This window comes from Schistocerca gregaria, chromosome 1, assembly GCF_023897955.1.
Source record: "Schistocerca gregaria isolate iqSchGreg1 chromosome 1, iqSchGreg1.2, whole genome shotgun sequence".
Classification (NCBI taxonomy): domain Eukaryota; kingdom Metazoa; phylum Arthropoda; class Insecta; order Orthoptera; family Acrididae; genus Schistocerca; species Schistocerca gregaria.
In genome coordinates, this window is record NC_064920.1 from 384205495 (window position 1) to 384231259 (window position 25765).

A 25765-nucleotide genomic window follows, 5' to 3' on the forward strand; every position below is an offset into this window, starting at 1 on the left:
CCTTTCGCGGGCGAGTGCTCTACCAATTGAGCTACCCAAGCAGTACTGACTAATCGACCCCACAACTTTAGCTCTGCCAGTGTCCCATCTCCTAACTTTAAAACTTAACAGAAGCTCCTGGAAGGGAAGATTTTGTGGAGACATGGCTTCACCACTGCCTGGGTAATGTTTCCAGAATAAGATTTTCACTCTGCAACCGAGTGTTCGCTGATATGAAACTTCCGTGAAGATCGAAATTGCCGACCTGAGACTCGAACGCGGGACCTTGCCATTCGCGGACAAGTGCTCTACCAACTGAGCTATTCAAGCACGACCCACGTCCCGTCCCTAAAGCTTTACCTCCGCCAGTACCTCATCTCGTACCAGCCTTCGAGGAAGGGTCGTGATCGTGCTTGGGTAGCTCAGTTGGATGAGCACTTGCCCGCTAAAGGCAAACATCCAGAGTTCGAGTCGCGGCCTGTCACACAGTTTTAATCTGCCTGGAAGTTTCTTAATACGCAAGTTATTCATATATTACTGGGACAATAAACTTAACGTAGAATTTGAATGTCAGTATAACAGTCAGCTGTCTCAGTAGAGGGAGTGATTCCACGTTTTCGAAGAATATTTGGAGAACAGCGGTTGTGATCATGCTGGAGGCACTAATGCGCTATTTGCGATCTGACTCTGAGAAGTTACTGCTGACTGGAATGAGATTGGCTGGGACCTAAATTGGACCTGGTTTCCCGCCTTTGAATGTAATGCTTCAGCTCTGCGCCACCTTGCGCGATTCTCCTTTTTTTTCCCCCTTTCCTGTTTAATTCCCTTATCGGTATTAAATATTTTTGGTACATATTTCTTTTGATAATAGTCTTTTCTTTCGTGCTGTAGACTGTTAGAGAAGGTATGTAACTTTGCATGACATATTGGACAAAGTACCATTGGCTCGTGAGTCATTGCTCGATATTGATGTCTGTCCCGAACCGAAGTAATAAGTGTTGGTAGTTCGCTGTGCCGTCCATAGGGCGGGAGGACGTATCGCTGGGAAGAGGCGCATCCGTGGGTGGCGGTCTCGGTGGTAGTCGGGCCGGGCCATTCGTATGTAAGGTGCTCGATCGATAGGTGTGTGCAGTGGCCGCCTCCCCTCTCAGGCACTCTATCAGCAGCCGGCCGGTAATTGCTTACGGCGGCTCTGGCCCCGCCGAGCTGCTCCACAACCCTTTCGCGCCCGCAGTCGCTCTGGGCATGCGCTTCCTGTATATTTCCCACCACTTTTGTCTCGTGTGTAATTCAGTGTCTGCTGTGCGACACACTTCTTTCGTCTCTTCAATGGAGGTTTTGAAATGCGTCGTGTCTCACTTAAAGCTACAAGGAATGCCTATTTTATGAAGCAAGCACACCATAAATTATAATGTTGTTACCAAAAATAATCTGTACTTGGTTTCGAATTATGGATCTCCATATTACTGTGGACCTTGGTATATAGCGTTGGTTCGTGTCGTTTAAGTGTAAAAATGTCTCGCGCCGAATTCGGCCCATAGTTGTAGTACGCTTTATATCGTCCTACACTAGGATTTACACTGAGGTGACAAAAATCATGGGATAGCGATATGCACATATACGGATGACGATAATATCGCGTACACAAGATATAAAAGGGCAGTGCGTTGGGACAGCTGTCATGTGTACTCAGGTGATTCGTGTAAAGAGATTTTCGACGTGATTATGGCCGCACGACAGAAATTAAAAATTTTGAACGCGGAGTATTAGTTGGAGCTAGACACATGGGGTATGCCATTCCGGAAATAATTAGGGAATTCAATTTTCCGAGAGCCATAGTTCAAGAGTGTGCCGAGAATACCAATTTCAAGCATTACTCCATATCACGGACAACACAGTTGCAGACAGCTTCACGTAACGGTCGAGGGCAGCGGTGTTTGCGTAGAGTTGTCAGTGCTAACAGACAAGCAACACTACGTGAAATAACAGCAGAAATTAATGTGGGACGTACGGCTAACGTATCCATTAGGACAGTGTGGCTAAATTTGATGTTAATGGGCTATGGGTGCTGACAACCGAGTGTCTTCTTGACAGCACGGCATAATCTGCAGTGCCTCTCCTGGTCTCGTGACCATATTTGTTGGACCCTAGACGACTGGAAAACTGTGGCACGGTCAGGTAACTATCGATTTCAGTTAGTAAGAGCTGGTAAGAGTGGCGCAGACCCCACGAAGCCAGCGGCCTAAGTTGTTCGTAAGGCACTGTGCAAGCTGGTGGTGACTCCATAATGTCATGCGTTTTCGTGGAATTGACTGGGCCCTCTGGTCCAGCTGAACCGATCTTTGACTGGAAATGGTTATGTTCGGCTATTTGGAGACTATTCACAACTATTCTTGGATTCACGTTGCCAACAAGGATGGAATTTTTGTGGATGACAGTGCACCATGTCTCCGAACCGCGGTTGTTTGCGCTCGGTTTGAAGAACATTGTAGAGAATGATTTGGCCATCCATATAGCCCTACATTAAATCCCATCGAACATCTATGGGACGTAATCGAGAGGTCATATCGTGCACAGAATCCTGCACCAGCAACACTTTCGCAATTTTGGACGGATTTAATGGCATCATGGCTCAATATTTCTGCAGGGTATTTCCAACGACTTGTCGGCTCCATGCCACATCAAGTTGCTGCACTATGCCGTGCAAAGGAGGTTCGACATGATATTAGGAGGTAGCTACATCTACGTAGATACGTGGCAAGCCACCGTACGGTGCACGGCGGAGGGAACCCTCTACCACTACTTGTCATTATCTTTCCTGTTACTCTCGTAAATACGGCAAGGGAAAAACGATTATCTGTATGCCTCCGCGTGAGCCCTAATTTCCCGTATCTAATCTTCGTGGTCCTTCTGCGCAATGTATGTTGGTGGCAGTAGAATCATTCGACTGTTAGCTTAAAATGCCGATTCCCTAAATTTCTTCATTAGTGTTTCTCGAAAAGTACGTCGCCTTTCCTCCAGGGATTCCTATTTGATTTTCCGAAGCATCCACATAACACTTACGTGTTGTTCGAACCAACCGCTAACAAATCTAGCAGCCCGCCTCTGAATTCCTTCAATGTCTTCCCTCAATCTGACCTGGTACGGATCCGGAACACTCGAGAGTACTCAATAATACGTCGCACCAGCGTCCTATGTGCGGATTCCTTTACAAGTGAACCACTCTTTCCAAAAATACTGCCAATAAAGCGAAGTCGACCATTCGCCTTTCCTACCACGGTTCTCACATGCTTCTTCCATCTCATATCACTTTGCAACATTACGCCCAGATATTTAAACGACAGTATCCCATGATTTTTTTTCACCTCAGCGTCCGCAAGTGTCACTTTACGGTGTGTGGCGGAGGGCACTTGTGTGTACCAATCCCACTTCCCCATTTTTCCTGTTCCAGTCGCGTATGGTTTGCGAGAGGAATAATTGCTAGTAGGCATCCTTGTGCGCTCCAATCTCCATCTTTATGACCTTTTCGAAAGATATATGTGAGAGGAAGCAATATGTAGCTTGACTCTTCTAGGAATGTGCGATCTCGGAACTTCTAAGAGTACATTAGGTGAAAAATGCATCTCTTGCTGCGTCTGCCTCTGGAGTTGGCTGTACAACGTGATCATCAGCGTGATGCTTTCGCGCATACTGAATGAACCTGTAGCGAATCGTGCTGCTGCTCTTTGGATCTTCTATATTTCCTCTGTCAGTTCAACTAGGCACGCATCCCAGACTGACGAGCGGTATTCAAGTATTGGTCGAACGAGTGTTTTAAGCTGCATACTGCGTTTGTTGTTGAACTACGTAGCCTGAGGATTCTTCCGGCGAATCTCGGTTCGACATCTTTCGTACCCGCGATTGATTTTGTGTGGTCATTCCACTTCAAATCACTCCGTACGCATACCCGTAGATGTTGTTAAGTAACTGCTTCCAATGATTGTTCTGCAGTCGTGCAGTAAACCGACTTTTTGTCTATGCATTCGCGATACGTTACATTTATTTGTATTGCAGGGCTGTTGCCATTCTCTGCACCAAACGTCGATCCTGTGCAAGTCTTCCCGCATTTTGCTAAATTGTCCGCCGTTGCGACTTCTCTTTATACGACAGCACAACCGCGGAAAGGTTCGTTGAACTTCCGACTTAACCTACTAGGTCACTGACAAACATTAATGCTTAACAGGTATTCCATGTTACCTTGCGTGAGAGGCGTAATGTTCTTTTTTCAAGTAATGTTTGTCATATGAATCTATGTAGTATGTACCACATTACGATGATTAACGTTACTGATGACTGTTCGAAATCATAAAATTTCAATCACAGTCATTGCGAAGAAATTGGGACATGTTTTATATTTCACAACCCTTAGTAAACTTTCTGCCAACTTTTTCTAAAAAAACATCATAGTCGCCGTTGACTGTATAAAATATTTAGTGTTACTATTGCAGTTTCGGCCGGATGGCCATTTTCAAATAACACTGCAAAGTTACATTCTGTCAGAATATAAAACTATCTGACATGAGTACATGTCGTCGCCAGAATGCAGCCTTTTGACTGTGAGAGCCCCACAAGATCTGATGAGTACGACACTAACTACATCGTAATATGTTGTTAAATATATACCGAGCTGAATATTAACGTCGACAGTTCAGTATATACTTGACAACAACTTACGATGTAGTAAGTGCCTTACTCATCAGATCTTGTGGGGCTCCACAGTCAAAAGGCTGCATTTTGACGACGACATGTACTCATGTCAGATAGTTTTATATTCTGACAGAATGTAACTTTGCATTGTTACTTGAAAATGGTCATAAGGCCTAAATTGCAGTAGTAACAATAAATATTTTATACAGTCAACGGCGAATATAATGTCTTTTAAGAAATATTATAAGACTGTGAATCCCAACCATGAGAAGTTAATTTTTGCTGTTTCTCACAGAAGAGCTCGGGAGACTAACGTGAACCTGTCAACAAGGAATGGCAGTTTAAGCATTGGGAAGCCATTACTATTAAGCGTAATTGATCCATCAAACGTAACTGCACTGTAAGAACAATCTCATGATTTTTTTGTGATATTGTGCAAGGGGAAGTGGGTCGACGGTGCAGATGGAAATAACTTAGTTGTGACGTCAAAGATTAAAATAAGGACTATTGACAAAGGATTATTTGTGAGGTGAGTGAGTCAAGCTCTTGCCCTCAGAGTGGAGTGTGACAAATTTAAATTTTGGAGGGAAGCTGGAAAGTATGAAGAGCTACAGAAAATGTAATGAGTATACGTTACGGAAATGAAGGGACGGGTTTGGTTCTAAGCAAAGAACTGAAGAATGATGGCCATGCCATCAGCTACTAATGTAACAGATTTTCAGATAATTGTGAATAAGAAAAAGACTTACTGTAAGACAGAATTATTTTTGTCAGACATGAAACTAAACCAGAACTGGCATTGTGCAATGCTTGCATGCTCCCGCCAAAAGTTGATGGCGAAGTAGAGAAAATATGGTGATAAATACAGTAATTAATAAAGTACACTGGAGGACAGCTGAGCAGTACATTGCTTCACAGTCTGATTGGAGCACGCCTATAATCAGACCCACCGAATGGAGACTGAATATCGTGAAAATGGTATGAAATATGTATATAAAATATGCATCATTCCATCACATGGTGAAAGATTTTATCGGTAGCTGCTTTTATCACGTGACGACATGATGCATATTTTCTTGATAGAGTTTATACCTTTCTCATAATGTTCAATTTGCATATAACTAGAGATTACACATCATGATGAAACTATTTGTGGATTATCATAACATGTAAAGATATGCTGAAACAAGTAATATGAATCTTTGGCAATATTTCAACCGTTATTCAAGAATTAGCTTGTCAGTTTTGGCATAGTTTTACTGAAGTGATTGAGATGGTGCGCTAGGGCGCAGTTCAGCATGAAACTTGAGACTTAAACAGAATGAAGTTTTGTAAGGAAGAAACTTAGAAAATATGTTACGTCAGCCAGTAAAAAAATCTTAAAACTTGAAATAAACAGTTAAATTGATGACTCGAAGTGCTTATTAGACAATTAGGAGAGAGTATACTGCACATTTGTTGGGGCAGGGGAAAACTGAGGCCGCCATTGTATATTGCATAGTGCATGCTAGCCGAATTGCTGATGATTTAAAAGAGTCCGTGTAAATTTTCACTGACCATGACTTGATATCAGGCCAAACAATAAATACTCTACATTTCTGGCCCAGTATGAGATATGCAATGACCCAAGCACCTTGCATCTATTGTCGTCTACAGTTCACTCGCGTCGTTGTGTCTTGCTCACTACACTCGTATCTCTTATTAGCCCGCTTACAAAGTATATCCCATCTACATTTGCACTATACTGCTCATCAACCCGCATCATTCGGGTGTTGTATGTGGCACTTCTTCAAATGCGACAACACACCCCGCGTTATTTGGCTAGGCCGCCTTTTAAGTTTTCTACAAAAACAGTTTTTTGTAAAAATCGTTGTGGTTCTTAAATTTCCGCCTTTAAATTTTACACACTTCCATGATTTCGAAACAATTCTGGAAATATTTTTCCCAGTCTGTCGTTCAAACCTTCCAAAAGCGGAAGAATACCTTACTTTAGGTGATAAAAATTGCTCTCCAAGCAGTTTTTATTTGACATGTGGAAACAAAAGCAAGTCATTATGCGATAAATAGGTCAATACTTTATTTAACGGAGAGTAACATCCTACCAGTTGACATGTTTTGTGGCACTGTCTTTATAAAGAACGGTGCACCATTTTCTGTTGTTTTTCATTTCATAGGTAGCTTATGCAAATTAATTTTGTATAGAATTCAGTATTTATTGTTCTAACAACCGGTGATACTATGTTCGCGACGTATCCATTTCAACCAAAGAAACGAGGTACCTTTTCTTGGAAGTGCTCTGCGGCGAACTAATTCGTTTTTCTCAGTTCAGCTCGTAACAGTTGCCTTCTGATTATATTAATGCTTTATCACAGGTACTGCTGTCTTCGGTACGCCTAAGGATGCCATTATCTGACGGTAGGCCACATGCCGAACTCCTTCAACTACACTGGGTGATCAAAAGTATTCGGACACCTATTAGTGGACGTGAATGTAGGTTTTGACAATCCTTCGTCTTTATGACGCTCGAATACTGCTGCGGAAACTCTCAACTAGTTGCCTGAAAATCTTCGGAGAAATTGCAGCCCATTCTTCCTCAGTAGCTAAAATCAGAGAAGGCACGGACGTTGGACGTTGCGGTCCGGAGCGAAGTCGGTGGCCTTATTCAACCCAAAAGTGTTCCATTGGGTCATGAGCAGGCCAATCCGTTTCGGGAATGTTATTTTCGGCAAACCATTGCCACATACTGTAGATGCTGCTTTATGAGGTAGTGCATTGTTACGCTGGTATAATCAGTCATCGTCTCCGAACTGTTCCTCCATTGTACGCGGTACACAGTGCTGTAAAAATGTGTTCAGTACTTTCGCATTTTTAGTGAATTAAGGAGACAATACCCTAATGCAAACAGAACCTCTTCCGTACTTCAGTTTCTCTACTAAACATATGGCAGGTGACGTTATGCATGCATTAGCCAAATCCAGACCCTTCCATCGGATTGCCAGAGTGTGTAGTTTTATTCATCTCCCCAAATCACTCTTCACTCATGCACCGTCCAGCATCCGCAACGCTCGACGGCCTTGTCCGTTAGTACAAGAGGTCCGCGTGGTCCTGGTTTAGCTCTGGTTGTTCTTGGCGTTTGCACTTAACAATCGCATCAACAACGGTCGAGTTGGGCAGCTTGAGAAGGGTTGAAGTGTCCCTGATGGATTGTTACTCAGCTGACATCTTATGACTAGCCGAACTATTCTGCTGTTACTGCTTCTCTGCTAACACAGTACTCACCGCCAACTTTTATACTGGCTGGTCCATCTTTCGTGACATCTAATGGTTAGTTCAGCATTACATACGGCTGTATGGATACTTTTGATCAGGTAGTGTATGTTGTGCGCAGTATCATTTTAACAACAATTTCTGAACTGTCCTAAAAATAACTGACAAAAAAGGTAGTGATCTCACATCCTAGTAGCGCCCTCTAGTGGCCGGTTTTGCGGGCCCCATTATTACTGATATTCAAACGTTTCACAAAAAGGGAAGATATTCAAACGTTTCACAAAAAGGGAATATCATTGATGAGTGACAAGTCCGAGTTTGCTGAGAGAGCAGAGTACCGCCCCAGTCATAATAACATCGAATAATGTGACCAAAGGTGCACTCTGCCGGCATACATGCAGCGTCATATTCAATACGTTTCGCGTAATCTTTTGCGAAACGTTAACAAGTGTTGACAGTGTAGTCCTCATTCCACGTGTTACCGGACGCCGTTTATATATAATTGCGTTAAAAGAACAGAACAGATAAATATCTCCAAAGAAATCATGGAGTGTTTATTGTGATGTTTTACATACCATTTACACTGCAAATCCAAAAAAATAGTGTTTATGAAACGTTTCCAGTACAGTGTATTAGTAATTTCCACGGTCGCCCTGTACATATTCTACTTTTGAACTTTAATAACGTTCACTAGTGCTTACCTCACTTAAGCCTATTTAACATTTATTGTACAGTGATAGAGTGTAAATGTGGTTCAGATCTTGAACTATGAAGCTACTTGCATTATTTGTGACAACCATTCTATTTGTCTAATGGGGCAAATTGAGCCCTTTTTTCTAGATTGCGGAAGTCAGCTGTAATTAGACAATTTCCACTTCCAAATTCAGCTTTCCTGATTTTTGAAGTAGCCGGTTAATTTATCTGTAAAGTCGGGTTTTTTACTTTGAGGGGGGGGGGGGGGGGGTCGTGGGCATGAGGTGCAACATCGGTTTTACGCCACAAGCAGGACTTACAACATTTCATAATTGCCAGAATGAGATTTTCACTCTGCAGCGGAGTGTGCGCTGATATGAAACTTCCTGGCAGATTAAAAGTGTGTGCCCTACCGAGACTCGAACTCGGAACCTTTGCCTTTCGCGGGCAAGTGCTTTGCCCGCACTTGCCCGCGAAAGGCAAAGGTCCCGAGTTCGAGTCTCGGTAGGGCACACACTTTTAATATGCCAGGAAGTTTCACTTCATAATTGAGTAAGTCATACATAGTCTATCTCTGGTTTTTAAATTATAATGTACGCGCGTGTGTGTATATATGTGCTACTTCAAAGCGCTGAAACACGATGGCTCTCCATAAAACTAGTTGTTTTCACACCATTTGTTACAATAAAATGACGGGAAACTACGTACCTGTAGGTGAAGGCGTCTCGTATTTGACGCTATTGCATTGAAACTTGCTGACTATGAAACTACACCCTTTTTACGCTACGCCGCATTGATGATTTTTCAAAAGCACGTTGCTTTGCCGCAGTTTGTTATAGTTAAACATTGAATAATGTCTACGGTTACAATCTGTAAACATCAGACATCCGCGAAGGGGCGGCGTGGTTGGTAATGTATTTGGCATGCTTACCATCAACAAAAGCAAAACGAGGATAATGGAATGTAGTCGAATTAAGTCGGGTGATGCTGAGGGAATTAGATTAGGAAATGAGACACTTAAAGTAGTAAAGGAGTTTTGCTATTTGGGGAGAAAAATAACTGATGATGGTCGAAGTAGAGAGGACATAAAATGTAGACTGGCAATGGCAAGGAAAGCGTTTCTGAAGAAGAAAAGTTTCTTAACATCGAGTATAGATTTAAGTGTCAGGAAGTCATTTCTGAAAGTATTTGTATGGAGTGTAGCCACGTATGGAAGTGAAACATGGACGATAAATAGTTTGGACAAGAAGAGAATAGAAGCTTTCGAAATGTGGTGCTACAGAAGAATGCTGAAGATTAGATGGGTAGATCACATAACTAATGAAGAAGTATTGAATAGGATTGGGGAGAAGAGAAGTTTGTGGCACAACTTGACCAGAAGAAGGGATCGGTTGGTAGGACATGTTCTGAGGCATCAAGGGATCACCAATTTAGTATTGGAGGGCAGCGTGGAGGGTAAAAATCGTAGAGGGAGACCAAGAGATGAATACACTAAGCAGATTCAGAAGGATGTAGGTTGCAGTAGGTACTGGGAGATGAAGAAGCTTGCACATTATAGAGTAGCATGGAGAGCTGCATCAAACCAGTTTCTGGACTGAAGACAACAACAACAACAAGTTAAGGAGTGGCGGAGTGCCCTTCCTATTGCCAATCCGTTATCGCCGAGACGGGAAGTGTGCACCTCAGCTGTCTATGTCTAGTTCTATTTATTTGGTAGTGAGTGAAAGGTTTTTTAATGTTTGTGAGTCTTGTAACTGAGGTGGTACTTGGGGAACCAGCCCGGTATTCACCTAGTCAGATATGGGAAACTACCCACTTCCAGACGGGGAAGTACATCGACCGTCATCTTTAATCCGCCGTGCGGACTCGAAAGTAGCGCTTTAACACTCACAGCTATCCGGGCAGGTTGCCTTAGTAACATAGTGAACTGCCAGTGCAAAGGGAGCAGGTTGGCGTCTTGGTAAATGCATGATTTCTTTCGCCTTATTTTTGCTGAAAGCTAGGGCTTTCTTATTAATGTAGTAGAAGTGTGATCTGCATAACTCAGGTCTATAAATAAGAGCGCTCTGCCCGTCCGTCCGTCCGTTTGTTAGATTTTTAATGGGCTCAAGGAACTGGAACAGAGAATTACGTGACTGCATGCAGTCTTATGTCACCGGCTGATTTTCACCACCTTCGCCAATCGCAAACAGAATTAACCCAGACGATTTACGCACGTCCATTTTCGTAAGCAGACTGTGTACTGGTAATTCGTACGACAAATGCAGACGACTACCGACCGCTGGAGGGAGCTGCGGTCACGTTCGACGAGGGACACGTTCCGTGAGATGTAAGAGGTCGTTTCAGAGCGTGTAGTAACCACGACGGATACCTCGTCTGGCGTTCGCCTGAGGACGGCGTACCCGTTTCCAAAAAATTCCCCGTCTTATGTAGTACTCTTCAGTTACTGGTGAATTGAAGCTTATTTTCCACACTTCATTACGACCGAGATTCCGAGGTTATTTTTGAAAGGATACCAGCCAATAATCATAGCTGCTGTAGTAAATTATCCCCATTGTAATGTATATGGAGTCTGAGTAGTTACAGTATACTTGTTAACAGTATAATAGGGCCGACAGACTTCTGAAGTGCAAGACTGGGACTCCATTCCTTAATTTGGAACAATTATTCTTGATCAGCTGAGGTAAGTAGTGGTTAGTGATTTCGTTAGAAAACGACCGCACTAGTAACGCGTGATACAGCATTGGGGAACTGAAGTCGTTGATAGAAAGGAAGAATCAAATGGTTCACAGGGCTTGAGCACTATGGGACCTAACATCTGTCATCAGTCCCCTAGAGCTTAGAACTACTTAAACCTAACTAACCTTAGGACATCAAACACATCCATGCCCGAGGCAGGATTCGAACCTGCGACCGTAGCAGTCGCGCGGTTCCGGACTAAAACGCCTAGAACCGCTCGGCCACCGCGGCCGACCAAGGAAGAATCCTGCATCATAGTGTCTGCTATCTAACTCACTGTATTTTACGTGCTTATGTTTCTATGTATTATGGTTCATTTTTCATATTCTTCATAAATGTAGTTACTTCAACTGAGCTTGAGACACTTCTGTCAGATTTTCTGAAAGTATTACAAAAATCGTCTGCAAAAGACAGACAGTTTACATTAGTCCATTTGATGTTTTCTTCAATTATTGGTTCAATTTTGTGATTTGTTAGTCTCAAATTCTTACATTTTTCTAAAACGCAGTTTAACAGGAAAGGTGATATTCTACCTCTTGTCTAATATCAGGTTTTAACTTTAAATGGTTAAGATACTTCTGCTTTGAATTCAACTTAACTACTTGGCAAGAGTTTCGCGAATTATGTTTGCTGATTTTGCTTTAAAATTAAGTGTTTTTTGAAATCAATTAAAGATACTATTATAGGTGTGCTGTTTAACATTGTGGCAAATCATTGACTTTAACTTAAAAATCTATGCTGTGCAACATCTTGCGTTTCGAGAACTCTGATATTTTCCCAGTTGTTTTCCTAAAGCTTCTTCGATTTTATTCAGGAAGTTTTTTCATAATATTTTTTGTGCCACTGACAGAAATGACATTCCTCAGTAATTGTTGAAATTTTTGTCTCCCTTTTTATGAAGCGGGTGAATTAACACTGTTTTCCACTTCCCAGGAAGCTTTCTGTTTTTCGGATGTTCTTAGAAAGTAAATGTAGATCACTTATAATAGCTCCTTCTGAACATTTCAATAATTCTGCTGCAATTGAGTCTTTACTACTTGCGTTGTTGTTTTTGACAGCATTATGAATAGCTCTGTTGATGGGAAATGTTTTAGATTGTATGGCTGAAACATGTTTCAGTGGAACAGCATTTTATTCATTGACTGCTGTTTATTTATTGATTGGAAATTGCGTCAGAGAATTGATGCTGAAACGAAAACGTACATATTTCGGTGTAAATATAAAATGCTGTTTAATTCTCAACTTTCTCTGCTATATTTGTCAGGCACTCTTGTGACTGCGCTCGATGTTAAAAGAGAATTTAACAACAGAGAGATATTACTGCACATCAAGTCGCATGTAACATACACAATAAAATGTTTTGCTTACGAACTGATGGTATACTAAGGGAAATTAGCAGGGTGCTGCAGCCAACATAAACCCATGTTATCCATGATTAAAACTAAATCTTGAAACTCAACGACAGTGGTGATTCATACCAGAAATGTGCCAGTGCACACAGGGGAAGAATACTTACAACATAGGCTCCTTCAACTCCACGGAATCTCTCAGCCAAGAACGTCATCTAGTTGTGCAGATATACCGCGGTCACTGTAAGGAATACGGCAGTAGGTGTACATCTACATCATACTCCGCAAGCCACCTAATGATGTGTGGTGGAGGGTACTGTTTGTACCACTAACTGAGCCCTCCAACCTTGTCCCACTCTCTAATAGCGCGCGACAGGAATGATTGTCGGAAAGCCTCCGTATTGGCTCTAATTTCTCAAATTTTCTCCTCATGGTCATTACGCGAGATGTATGTGGGGAGAAGTAATATGTTGCCCGACTCTCCCCGGAATGTGTTCTCGCGAAATTTCAGCAGTAAATCTCTCTGTGACGCACAACGCCTCTCTTGTAACGTCTCCCAATGAACTTTGTTTTCGCATCTCCGTAACGCTCTAATGCCAACTAAACGATCCAGTGACGAAACGTACCGCTTTTCATTGGATCTCTCTCTCTCTCTCTCTCTCTCTCTCTCTCTCTCTCTCTCTCTCTCTCTCTTTTCTATCAGTCCTATGATATACGGATGTCAGTTAGATGGACAAGACTCAGGAATAGGTCGAACAAGCGCCTTATCAGCCACTTTCTTCGTGGATGAGTTAAATTTCCTTAAGATTCTTCCCATGAATCTGAGTCTGGAATCTGCTTTTCCCACTATTAGTTTTATGTGGTCATTCGCCTTAAGGGGGGTAGGACGTCAAACGTGCCGACTTAGAGCAGGAGAGGCATCACAGGACATTTTAATTTCCACTGTCTATACATTTACAAATAAATTCATAAAACTTTGTCAGCATCACCAGGAAGGATTCAGGATTCACACTCATTGCAGTGGAAGATCGAAAACATGACAAAATAATTTTTTTTTACATTTGAAATTTCATCATTCTTTCACTTACTAATGGCTGCATTAGTTGCTATAGGTACACTTTTCTTCATAAGTTACAGAGATTCTTCGATGAATTTTGCAAAGCATACAAACCATACTTACAGGTGTATGAAACTCTAGAATTTATTTAATTTATGAAAAAATCAATGAGATGTTATATTTTAAACTTCATGTTTAGGAAAAACACAAATTTTCTAGTTAATTACGTCAATTTTTACCACAGTTTTTAATAGATTTGTAAAATTCTAGAGTTTAATACACCTTTGAGTATGTTTTGTGTGCCGTGCAAAATTCATCGAAGAATCTCTCTTACTTATGGAGAGAAGTGTACCTATAGCAACAAATGCTGCCATTAGTAAGTGGAAAAAAATGATGAAATTTCACATGTAAAAAAAATTTATTTTGTTATGTTTTCGGACTTCCACTGCTGCGAGTGTAAATTCTGAATCATTCCTGGTCATGCTGACAAAGTTTTATGAATTTATTTGTAACTGTATAGACAGTGGAAATTAAAATATCCTGTGATGCCTCTCCCGCTCCAAGTCGGCCCGTTTGACGTCCTACCCCCCTTAAAGTCGCTCCGTATAGTTACTCCTAGATGTTTTACTGCAAATGTTGTTCCCAGCGGTTTGTCATTAATAGTGTAGCTTCGAAAGAAATAACATAGAAAGACTAATTGGAAAATCAATGCTGAGGTAAGGCTGCGATGAAATACAAGCACATATCAAAGAAATAATAGACGAACTGAAATATTTCTGTCTATGAGCGACGGTAAATACCCGTAGTGATGCCCTCCGCCTAGTATGGTTGTAACATTTGTTTTCCGCAAAATACAGTTAGAAAACACTGTTTTGTAAGTTCATTCAATATATAATAAAATTTGTTATTACTTATTGAATCTATTTACACGGAGCGGACTGTTGTACTAAACGGACATACCGCTTGTAATGTGCGAGCAGGGCAGTTGCCCTGTGTCTGTCACAACTTTAACGCGGTCTGTCACAACTTACGCGATTCTGGCTACAAACCGTAAAATTGTAGATAAATGGAGAACGTAGCGTGACCGACGGGCAGCCTGGAACGAGAGCGAGCAGGAGCTAACTATAGCTCGAATCGTGCTCGCTACGATGTGCGGATTCGTCCTAGCCAGTGATCTCCGCGTAACACGAATGCCCAGCAGAGGTTGTTTAGGTGTGCTGGGAGGCATTCGTCGCCACCATGGTGTTACAATCTGAAATATTTCCCGTGATTTCGTACTACTATTTCCATAGGAGTACAACCAACCAAACATACATTAAACGAGTACCGCGACAGATATGTTTTATATTTATGACCACGTAAATAAGATTTGGAATCATCTCATTTACAAGTTTTATGAGTGTATTTGTAAAAGTACAGACAGTGGAAATTAAAAAATCCTGTGATGCCTCTCCCGCTCCAAGTCGGCCCGTTTGACGTCCTACCCCCTAAAGTCGCTCCGTATAGTTACCTACTTACTTTGTTTTACAATATCAATATTTGATCTTATGCTGCAAAAATGAGAATACTTGTTTTGCTAACAGAAAAAGTAAGGTTGTGTGAAGTCAGTGATTTAAACATCCTGCACAAGACTATTAAAATAGTTTTTAAATAGAAATTCCACTTAGTTTTCTTTTATGCTGTCATAAGATGTTTAATTTAACGAACACATTTACACATTGCTGACCGAATAATAAACATTCCGGAGGGATATATTAATTTGCAGACTGAATCTAAATCAGTGTGTAATTCTCACATGCAGCCAAAGACAAACAGTTTACCTGGTGTTTAATACTCCACAAATAAACGACGACTCAGTTTTAAGACATAACGACCGTTTTCTTGAACTTTAGTAAATGAATCCAAAGCAGCCAATCAGTTGCAGCTTGGTTAGCTGCTTTGGATTCATTTAATGACCTGTAGCTGTTGCTGAAGCGCATCCATGTTCAAATTATTGAACGTGTGGAACACTTCGGCGCATTTTGCGCGCACGCGAGTATTTGCCTCCTTTCATTGGTGCTAAAGTACATGTTCGGTAATTCCAGTTACAAACTTCTGGAGTGGTTGACGAGAATGAATACATAATTTTTTTAACAGGAAATCGTGTCCGGTAACATACCATTTCTGTTCTATGACGGTTTCATTTCAAGTGTGTAATGCGTTCACGCCTGTTTCCACACAAGACAACTAGTCACGCATACTTGATCTTCCTACAAAACGTATTTGACCCGTTCTTGAAAGCTGTTCCACTGCATTTCCGACAGGAAATTAACTCAAACAGAAGTGGATGAGTTAAACATCTGAACTGAAACCGTTGTAGGACAGAAACGGTGAGTTTCCAGACACGGATCCCTATTCAGAATATTACGTACTCACTGCGCTCTACAGGTCCTAGAAGTTTGCAAAGGGAATTTACGAAGACTCTGCGTTATTTACAGTTTATGTTGTAATATTGCTATAGACGAAGACTGAATGTAATGCAAGCATCAGGTCAAGAAATCGAGCAATAGAAAGAGGAAAAAGATGTAAACTAAGGTAAAGAAGAGAGAAACACTTGTAGGTAAGTGACTTAAGTGACATTGGCTTTCGTGAGGAGGAAGCAAAGCAATACCGAGTAGGAAGAAAAAATAGTGAATCACTGGTTGTTTGAAAAAGAACCGTAAATATTTGAAAATGTGATAAGAATAAAGTTCTTCAGCTCGTCCTCGCAAGCTTGTAATGAATGGTTTTAGAGTTGTAGCCAATTAACAATTTTTGACGAACAGCACCTCTTTGTTGGGTTTCATACTCACCTCCTTTAAATAGATAAGTATGAAATTAAAGAAGTCAGTCACTTCGAGCTAGCTTTTGACACTACAGTGTTTCACTATGTATGGCCCTATTGGAAGGGATATATCGTAATGTTTTTCTTACTTGTAAATTTTCGTACAACTTGACACTTCTCATACTAGATAATCATTGATAAAAAAAATGGTCTAGAAACCTTTATAAGTTTAACTTGACAATTATTCGTTCAGCCACACAAATATCTTGACGGATAGATTGTTAACTAGGGTAGAATCCCAAGAACTGATCACTACCGTCTCAAATTCAAATTGCCGGTGCTGGATGCGGACGAATGACATGCCGTTGGAATTGCGGATAAGTAGCATATTTCGGGTTCAAAAAGGACAGCTCAGAGTTAACTTGAAGCATTTCATAGATTTATGCCGAAACTCATATGCCAACAAGTTAACATTGTGCTTCAGGTGGTCGGAAAAACTCTCCGGCTCAGTAGAAGAGTCCATTAAATGTACCAGAAATACTCTATTTCTCTGAGGGTATTTCTTAATAGTTGATCGGCCAAGGTTTAACTAAACTTGGCGCAGTGCTGTTTACTGAATCGTCGTTAATACTCGGTGAACGCTGCTTTAATTGTCAAGTAAAGTGTTTGCAAAGATAGGAGATGATTCTGTCATTGGCAGCGAAACGATGGAACATAAATATAGTTAATGGGTAGTGACTATGGTCTGCTGTACTTTTCGTATATGGGCTGAAAGGACTGGCTCACACGTTACAAAGCAGGAGCGGGGGAGGAAGTATAGTCAGAACTCCCTAGTGGAGATTAAGTAAGGTGCAGCTTTATAAATCGCTACGTATTTCAATCTGTGAATTACCCCAAGAGCCATCACAAAAAACTGAGCAGCTCTTAGGCAATCCGTTAGCTGGTACCCAGAATGTTTTTAATTACAAAGAGTAGTGACAGTAAAGATTCTTCTTGGCTTGGAGGGGATTTCAGTTCCACCTAGCTCGAGGCGCTGAAGAAAGTGAAAAGCGTTTTCATTTTGATCTTCACGTAAGGTGTAAACCTATTATGTACTTAAGATAAAGATTTATGCGAGAGAAATTCCTCGTTTCCGTGCTGGCTTAAAAAGAAAGAATTTGTGTGTCGCCATATAGAACTGGCAAACAAGATATTCTCGTTTAGGTATTCTCTCTGTCTCTCTTCCAGCTGTTTGGTATAATCTAAGTTTGAGATAAATTGAATCGTACTTGAGACTTTGCGTTAATTTGCAGGGCAATACAAATATCTTATCTCCGTGTACGTCCCTTTTGGGGAAAATATAAACACATTGCGCATGTGGTGCTTAGTATGCATTCCGTAACCGACCGTCTCAGACAAAAAAGCAATAGAAATATAACACGTAAGCTACAAAACGCTTAAGGCAAAGGAATAAATAAAAAGATGAGGCGAATTACCCAAATAGGTACTAATAATTCAAAACCCTCACATTTACGAATGACTCGTGTGCAGTCGTCCTTTCTGTGTTCTTACTCGTCTGTAAGTGAGCATATGCTGCGAAAGATTATCTACCACATAGTTCAAACTGTCAAAGGTGGGATTACCTGTTTTTACAAGTTCACCTACTGTAGTAGATCATATAAATGGAGCAGTATGTGAACTTGTAAAAACAGATAATTCCACCTTTGACAGTTTGAACTATGTGGTAGATAATCTTTCGCAGCATATGCTCACTTACAGACGAGTAAGAACGCCACAGAAAGGACGACTGCACATGAGTCATTCGTAAATGTGAGAGTTTTGAATTATTAGTACCGTACCCATTTATGTAATTCGCCTCATCTTTTTATTTATTCCTTTGCCGTAAGTGTTTTGTAGCTTGCTTGTTATATTTCTTTTGTTTTTTTGTCTGAGACGGTCGGTTATGGTTATCATTTCTGTTGATAAAAAAAGTGCGAAGTTTGGCTCTGCTGTTTTCTGGCTGTATGAGTTACTTTCATTTGGTAGGTAATTATTATTGTTATTATTATATGCTTTAACTTGCTGAACGCTGCTGTATAAATTTTATAGTGTAAAGTTTCTTCGCTACTTTATAACTTACCATTACTGTGGAATTAGTGGGCGTTTAGAAAATTTTACTACTAACAGATCTACAAAAGTAGAGCGTAGGTATAAAGTGTTGATTACCCCTGCTGTAAGATATAGGTTACTTACAAGTTCAACCGTTGCGCCCCCTTCCCCGACCCCCCAATCCCACTGTTAAGTGACGGGAGAAATAGCTCGAAGACCGGAGGAAAACCAGAACATGCAATCTCTAATAGGATTGTACCTAGTGACGCACTGCATCGTTTCAAAATTTTTGGGTTGGGCATAGGTTTATCTTCTATTTGACATCCACAATTCCAGTTTCACTAGAACTGAGAACGAAGCATTCCCGAGAGGCACCCACTGTTCCAGCCACGAAAAAAGTTTTTTTTTATTAATTATTTTATTCTTGAAAGCGTGGCTTCATTTTACCTTCAGCGAAGGACTCTGCACATTCTGATTTTCAGCTTACACAAGTGTTGGAATGGTATGTACATTGCACCGACGAATGGAGTCTTTGTTTCATTGATATTTCTTTGAAATCTCCTTAGGACTTAACCAATTTATCATCTCGGAAGCCGTTACAAAGCATATACGTCATTACCATAGTTTTCCATCGGCATATCCCAATCGCTGCGTCACAGTATTCCAGGTGTTTACACAATGTCAGGTGTCAAGGAACGACGTAAATAACGGAGAGCGGAGTGTCACAAAGAGGACTGACTACGAACGAATACTCATTTTCTCGCCGCTGTACAGCGGCAACCATGGCAGCAGCAGCAGCAGCAGCAGCAGCGGCGGCGGCCCCTCGCCTTATTGACGCTGTTTTGTCGACACAGGGTGACTCGAAAGTAACGTAGGTTTCCCCAATGCATGTTAACCAGAGACTCGCCACTGGCGAGCCGCCCAGCCAGTCAGTTGTCTTACAAAGAAAATTATTAAATTTATCATTAAAAATATTATGGAGTGAAATAAAAGCATTTCACGAGGCTTTATTAAGTAAATGAAAGAAAATTACGAATTAACTCATATAGTTGGTATATTTATCTTGAAGAGAATTAAAACGGGTGCGTGGCTGCAAGTGAGTAATTAATGTTGTGTGAGAACTATTCAGCCATTTACGCCAAAGACCCAAGAGTAATACGAAACCTTTATAGTGATACAAAACTTATTAGTCTATGTGCCCATTGAATATCATTCAAAAGTATGCTCCCAAAATAATAATTGCCGTGTGTTTTAATTTCCGTCTTGGCGAGACTGACTTAGGGTTGCATCCACCTCCCCATCACCTCACCAATACATGGATCAGCCCATATCAAATCGACCAATGTATGTGCCCCATAGAGTTAAAAAAAGAACAATATTTCACAATCTTTTGTTGCATCCCACACAGTTCATTTATGTTTGAAATTAAAAGTTTGCTCATTTTTTGAAGGTACAATGAAACAGAACTGCTCAAACTTTAAAACTATCCCTGCTAGGAACATGGAAGTGGTGTCAGTGTAAAGGTGTTAGTGTAAGCCATGGTTTGCCATGAATGTAATAATATAATGCTAGTTGTTTAAATGTGTTCTTGAAAAATAAAAATAGTAATATTGTTTTTCTGCAATACAACCAATGCTTTCGTTCAAAAAACAAGTGTACTATATACCTGGTAAAATATGTAAGTAATACGAGTTATCTGAAATAGAAAAACTGCTGCACAGGAATGACTTTAATCATCATCATCTGTATTTTTATTAGAAGAGCTGCCAATTAATTTTCTGATTCTGAGAATAAAAATAAAAATGCTACACAAAGCCACTTTGAAGTATTTTACTAGGAACCTTTCCTGTATGATGCCTTCCATTTATATGTATTTTTTAATAGGAAGTGTTCTTATCATCTCATCTGAGATCAGTATGTAGAATCTTCCAGTAGACATCCTTTCTTTGAATGTGATTAGCCGGCACATCCAAGTTTCCAGGCTGTAGATAAGGAATAGAAGAATGAAATACCAGATTCCTGTGAACAGAGAGCTGTAACTTCGAATTTGCATTCTTGAAAAGGACCATCAATCTAGCAAACAACTTTCCACCAACTTTTAGAACTGCTGCTATTGGTTAAGGCAATTGTAAACAATCAAGCTTCAGTGGAATTCAAATCCTCTAAGCATGTATGCTGTTCAGAAATGGTTTGCATACTTGATTAACCAGTAGATGATGGCTTAATTGCAGCTTGAAATTCAAATACCTGAATGAGAGAGCCCCTTAGATGGTTTTTGAAGTATTCAACTGGGGCAATAATCTTATTTAATTTTTCCAGCATTCCTCTTCTAAAATTGCTTTAGAAGCACATCTTTTGACAGTGCCCCAAAGTCCATCAAAGCACCTTAACCATATGAAGCGTCAAACTAGTGCCATTCTGCATCAACATTTTAATAGGTTGTGTGTGTTGAGCATTGTTTCAGTTTTTATTGTGCAGTGCTACCATTGGAGCAGTAGATCATCTTTTTCATGCTGGGCAGTTTTTCTTTTGATATTGAGCTCAGTTTTGATGTTAACATTGTGTTCCAAGTAGTCAGAACTGAAGACATTATTTAGACATTTGAATTCGTTGTAGTATGCAACAAAAGGAAACAGAATGTTTTGGCTGGTGGTCTAGTGATAGGGCTTAATTTTATATCAGAGCACTAATATGTAACTACCTTCAAAATAACACTTTATTATGACCTCTAACTCTTGTAAGTTATTTTGTACAAACAAAAAAACTACAACTTTGTTCACCAAACATTAACCAACATCAGAAGCTTAGGTCTGTTATTTTCAAAAGCAGCTTCATTGATGACTAATTCAGTACTAGAACAGCAGTCAAAGTGGCAGTCCTAGAACAGTGGGAAGGGGTCCCCTAATGAGACACTTTAAAAATCAACAAAATGATAAAAAGTTAAACCTATATGTTTTCCTTTCAGCTACTCAGAAATGTGACACATTTCTAAAGATCCTAGCATTCTTAATTTATTTCACTTGTTTGTTTTGAAATACTGAAATTAAAGCATTGAACCTTAATAATTTTCATGCGTGCTTTCTGCACACAGCTTTCTTGCGCTTCTCTCAGATGTAATTGGTTTAATTTCCTTTGCAAACATACATTTGACACTTCTTTCAATTTTTTGATTTGACTGCTCCTACAGCCACTTATTTGTTCGATTAGTTTCTGTCTTGCTCTTCCTTGTTTCCCATTTCTAAGTTCATTTACCAGCAGAAGAATAAACACCTTCCTTTCAGATTATTTTTGACTATTTGATTGTAGATGATCCACTCATTTATTACTGCCATATCTCGGATATTATAAAAGACATGAATCAGCTATATCCTGTTGGCAACTTTAGTTGAATAATTGAGAATTATTTGCTATACAATGTCCAGACCATACTTTATTACATTATAAAAGGTAACAGCATTGGGTTTCTTCTTTCCCTCTTTGTTCAGTGCTACTTTGAAATGTAGTTTTATGAGAATAATGACATTCATCATGAGATGCGACATAGTTGGAGCAGAATTTGTCAGTGATTTAGTAAGATATTTATATATTTTGTATTCCAGTTATGTGCCATGAAAATATTTATGAATCTATTTATTACTTCAATTAGTGATGATCATCTTTAGGCCTGTGCAGACACAGTATGTGTGTCTGCTGGTATTTGAAGAAGATGGAAGATGATCAGTACCAACCAAAATTAATACTGTGATTTATAAATATTTTTGTGGTCTGAAACTAGAATAACATTAGTATCTTTTTCACTTGGTACACTGTCAAGGTGCACTTGTCTCATCAGTCTTCTTCACATAGTTTGGGAGATTTTGGTGAATTTTCTTCATTGTTCCCACTAATGATGTTTTCTTATGTTGAAGTTTCTTGGCAATCTGAAGGGATGAAAAGGAGTTACCTGTTGTCACATTTCTTCTTGATTTAGAGATGACTCCATGAGGCAAGGAACACCATGTTCTCCCAATTCTTACTGAGGTACAGAAAGGTTTTGCAAATGTTCTTGGATGCCACATTTGCAACCATCAAAAATTTGTGATCATATTTGTAAAGTTACATTTGTCATAAACTGTGTAAACCTACAAATTGCTTTACTTGGAAATAAGTACATGTCAGCTGTAATATTAGAGATGACTCCATGAGGCAAGGAACACCATGTTCTCCCAATTCTTACTGAGGTACAGAAAGGTTTTGCAAATGTTCTTGGATGCCACATTTGCAACCATCAAAAATTTGTGATCATATTTGTAAAGTTACATTTGTCATAAACTGTGTAAACCTGCAAATTGCTTTACTTGGAAATAAGTACACGTCAGCTGTAATATTTTCACCAGAGTGGTAATAGCCGAGGCAGTTTTGTATGAAGTTATTCCACATTTCAGAAATAAGAGTGACCATTTCATAAGGAATGTATTGTGATCAGGATGACTTCCCATAAAATTGGAGAAATCTTTCTGTTGTCTTTTTGTCCTGATAAAATTAGGACCCCAGTAACATGACCAAAAGTCTCAAACCTGTAGCACAAGAAGTACCTCCGGCATACATGATAAGTCACTGCCTTCAAGTCCTCCAGTGTTACTGTCCAAATGATTTTTTTTGTTTTATTCCAAGTATTCGATTCTGTGTGTTTTAGAGCACTTATTAATCAAAAAGAAGTAGGGAGAAACTGCTGTTTGAGTCATCCCTTTGTGGCTGGCATATGCAGTGGAGCATCCTGTCTCCTTCAATACATTCAAAGCAACTCTTCTTCTAGGTTAATAATCAGTTGCCTCTGGTAGACAGTCATCACCTGAATTCGATAAGCCACCTTCTGATACAGTATCCAAGTTATCTAGAATATACAATCTCCTCTCTTGTAAGACCGCAGTAACTCAACGTAATAATAAGAAAAAAAAAGTAAAACCACACTCACTGATGAGGTGAGTAGCGAGCTACACATGAAACATTTATGAAAAGTTATGTTACAATTTCCAACATGGAAAGCTTTCCAACATGATGTACATTACCATTAGAGCCAGAGTTCATTGCCCAAAACAATCCGCAATGCATGTACCTTTGCAGTAATGAGGACACAAGTATTCTAACAGAGTTACACAAGAGATCGATTGACTTCTCCCACTGTTCTAGGTGTACTTCATGAAATTTCCATGAAATCATGAAAATTTATAAAATTGCAGTGCACTATTGCCGAAAGTAGAAGAAATGAGGAAAAGTCAATAGGTTGGGTGGAAGAGTATTAAAAACTGATTTAATTATTTTGGAAGTAAAAGTTGAAAGGTGTCTTTTGACTCCTTTTGCTGGCCTACTGTTAGTAACACCAGTAAGTAGCGAATTATATTAACTCGCACTCTTCTACATCTCTACTTCACGTCTTTCTGTTTTTGTATTAGTGAGCAATATATCAAATGTCGATTGAAAGATTTAATCAATTTGCAATGGGAAGAAATGTAGGCCAGTTGGCAAAATGTTGACAACATAATATGTCTGAATTTCACTTCAATATTTCTTAGACGTGAAAGAGTCTGAGCCCCCCCTCCCACTGTATGTATGTATTAAGCCATTGATAGGCAATGAATTTTTATTGTGTATGAATCTTGTCATCATTCTAATTTTTGTCTGTCACTTTTATCACACTTTGAGTTCTTCCGGTATCTTAATGTTGTAATGAGAAGATTAATACTTCTGTACTCGGTTGTATGGGAATTTTTTTTGACAGTGACTGAAGCATTTGTGTTTGGCAGTTCTCTAAATTTGTTGTTTTTGTGTTTTGCAGGTGCCTTAGAAGAGGAATGTGACAGCCGTGACAAGGATCACCAGCTGTTGAATGGAAAACAACGTCATCAGCTAAAGCATAGAGAATTATTCCTGTCACGTCAGGTTGAAACTCTACCAGCCACACACATTAGGGGGAAATGTTCTGTTACCTTACTAAATGAAACTGAGTCTTTACTCAGCTATCTCAATAAAGACGTGAGTCTCCATATGTACTACAGATTCAAAGGACTTTTTTCTGTAAAATAAGTTCTGTGAAACAATTTTTACAGGCTAATACATATCTAATGAAATATATCACAAATTACGTGAATGGGACATAATTTTTGGTGTGGAAAAATGTATCTTAAACATTGAAGAACTGCTATCAGTATGTGTAAAACCTACTTAGAAAGCAAAGTTTTCTCATTTCCATTCACCTGCATAAGTTGCAAATTTTACATTAATGAACACAGAAGTTTATAGCCTTTCTGTGTTAAGTCTTCTGCTTGGTGAGCAGTATGTGTCAATTTGGATCTGTAGGGGTGCCTTTGTTAAGTAGGAGATATTGCTCTGATTACTGTATTGATACAGTATCACTTGGTTGTAAAATAAATATGTTTTTAGTTTCAAATGCTGAATTTCTAATCAGGTTTTTATTTACCAAAAATAGCCAAATTTTAACTATGCCTTTTAATCCCAAATAGGCTATTGTTTCATTCCATTATGGATCTAACAATTTTTTGAGACAATTTATTGATCAAGAAATAGGTTACTTTTACAAAGCCAGTACTACACCAGGAAAAATGAGATACAGGCATGTCACTCATTATTAGTAAAGTAAATGCAAAATGGAATAAATAAATTGACAAGAGGGTTGAATTCATTTAGATTCTAAAGTTTTGTGCTTGCAATCCTTGACACTACACCATTCCTAGACTTCATTTATTTCTTATGTGCCTAACAAGAGTAACTTGTGATTCTGAAAGATTGTGGAAATATTATATTAACACATTCACTTAGTCATTAAAGTTGTATGTCTATATTTTTGGTTGTTTTGACAATACTCTTTTATAGTATTTTAACAATAAAAAAATGTTTCAAATTGTGTTTCTTTCTGTCTTCTTTCCAGGATACTTTCTTCTATTGTCTGGTATTTGATCCAACACACAAAACACTTCTTGCAGATAAGGGGGAGATAAGAGTCGGTAGCAGATACCAAGCAGAACCAACACCTCTGCTTAGAGAAGGTTAGATGTCTAGCTTAATCTAGTAGTTAGTCAGCTACAGCAGTATTTACAAATGGATCCC

The 25765-nt window shown here is 39.6% G+C and overlaps 1 protein-coding gene across 8 annotated transcripts in view; it reads left to right on the forward strand.

The window, feature by feature from the left end:
* The window catches only part of LOC126348550 (metastasis-associated protein MTA3), a 202181-nt gene that overhangs the window by 131399 nt on the left and 45017 nt on the right, over positions 1-25765 (forward strand). For 6 of the 8 annotated variants that reach the window (XR_007565175.1, XM_050002369.1, XM_050002363.1 and 3 more), the window contains exons 4-5: positions 24477-24673; positions 25587-25704. Coding sequence is in view for 7 of the 8 variants with exons in the window: in XM_050002369.1 (XP_049858326.1) it covers positions 24477-24673; positions 25587-25704 (315 nt within the window). In the remaining variant the exon portion in view is untranslated. Of the gene's footprint in view, positions 1-18467; positions 18595-24476; positions 24674-25586; positions 25705-25765 lie in introns of those variants that run through there. The other 2 variants (XM_050002367.1, XM_050002368.1) reach the window with 2 other exon arrangements.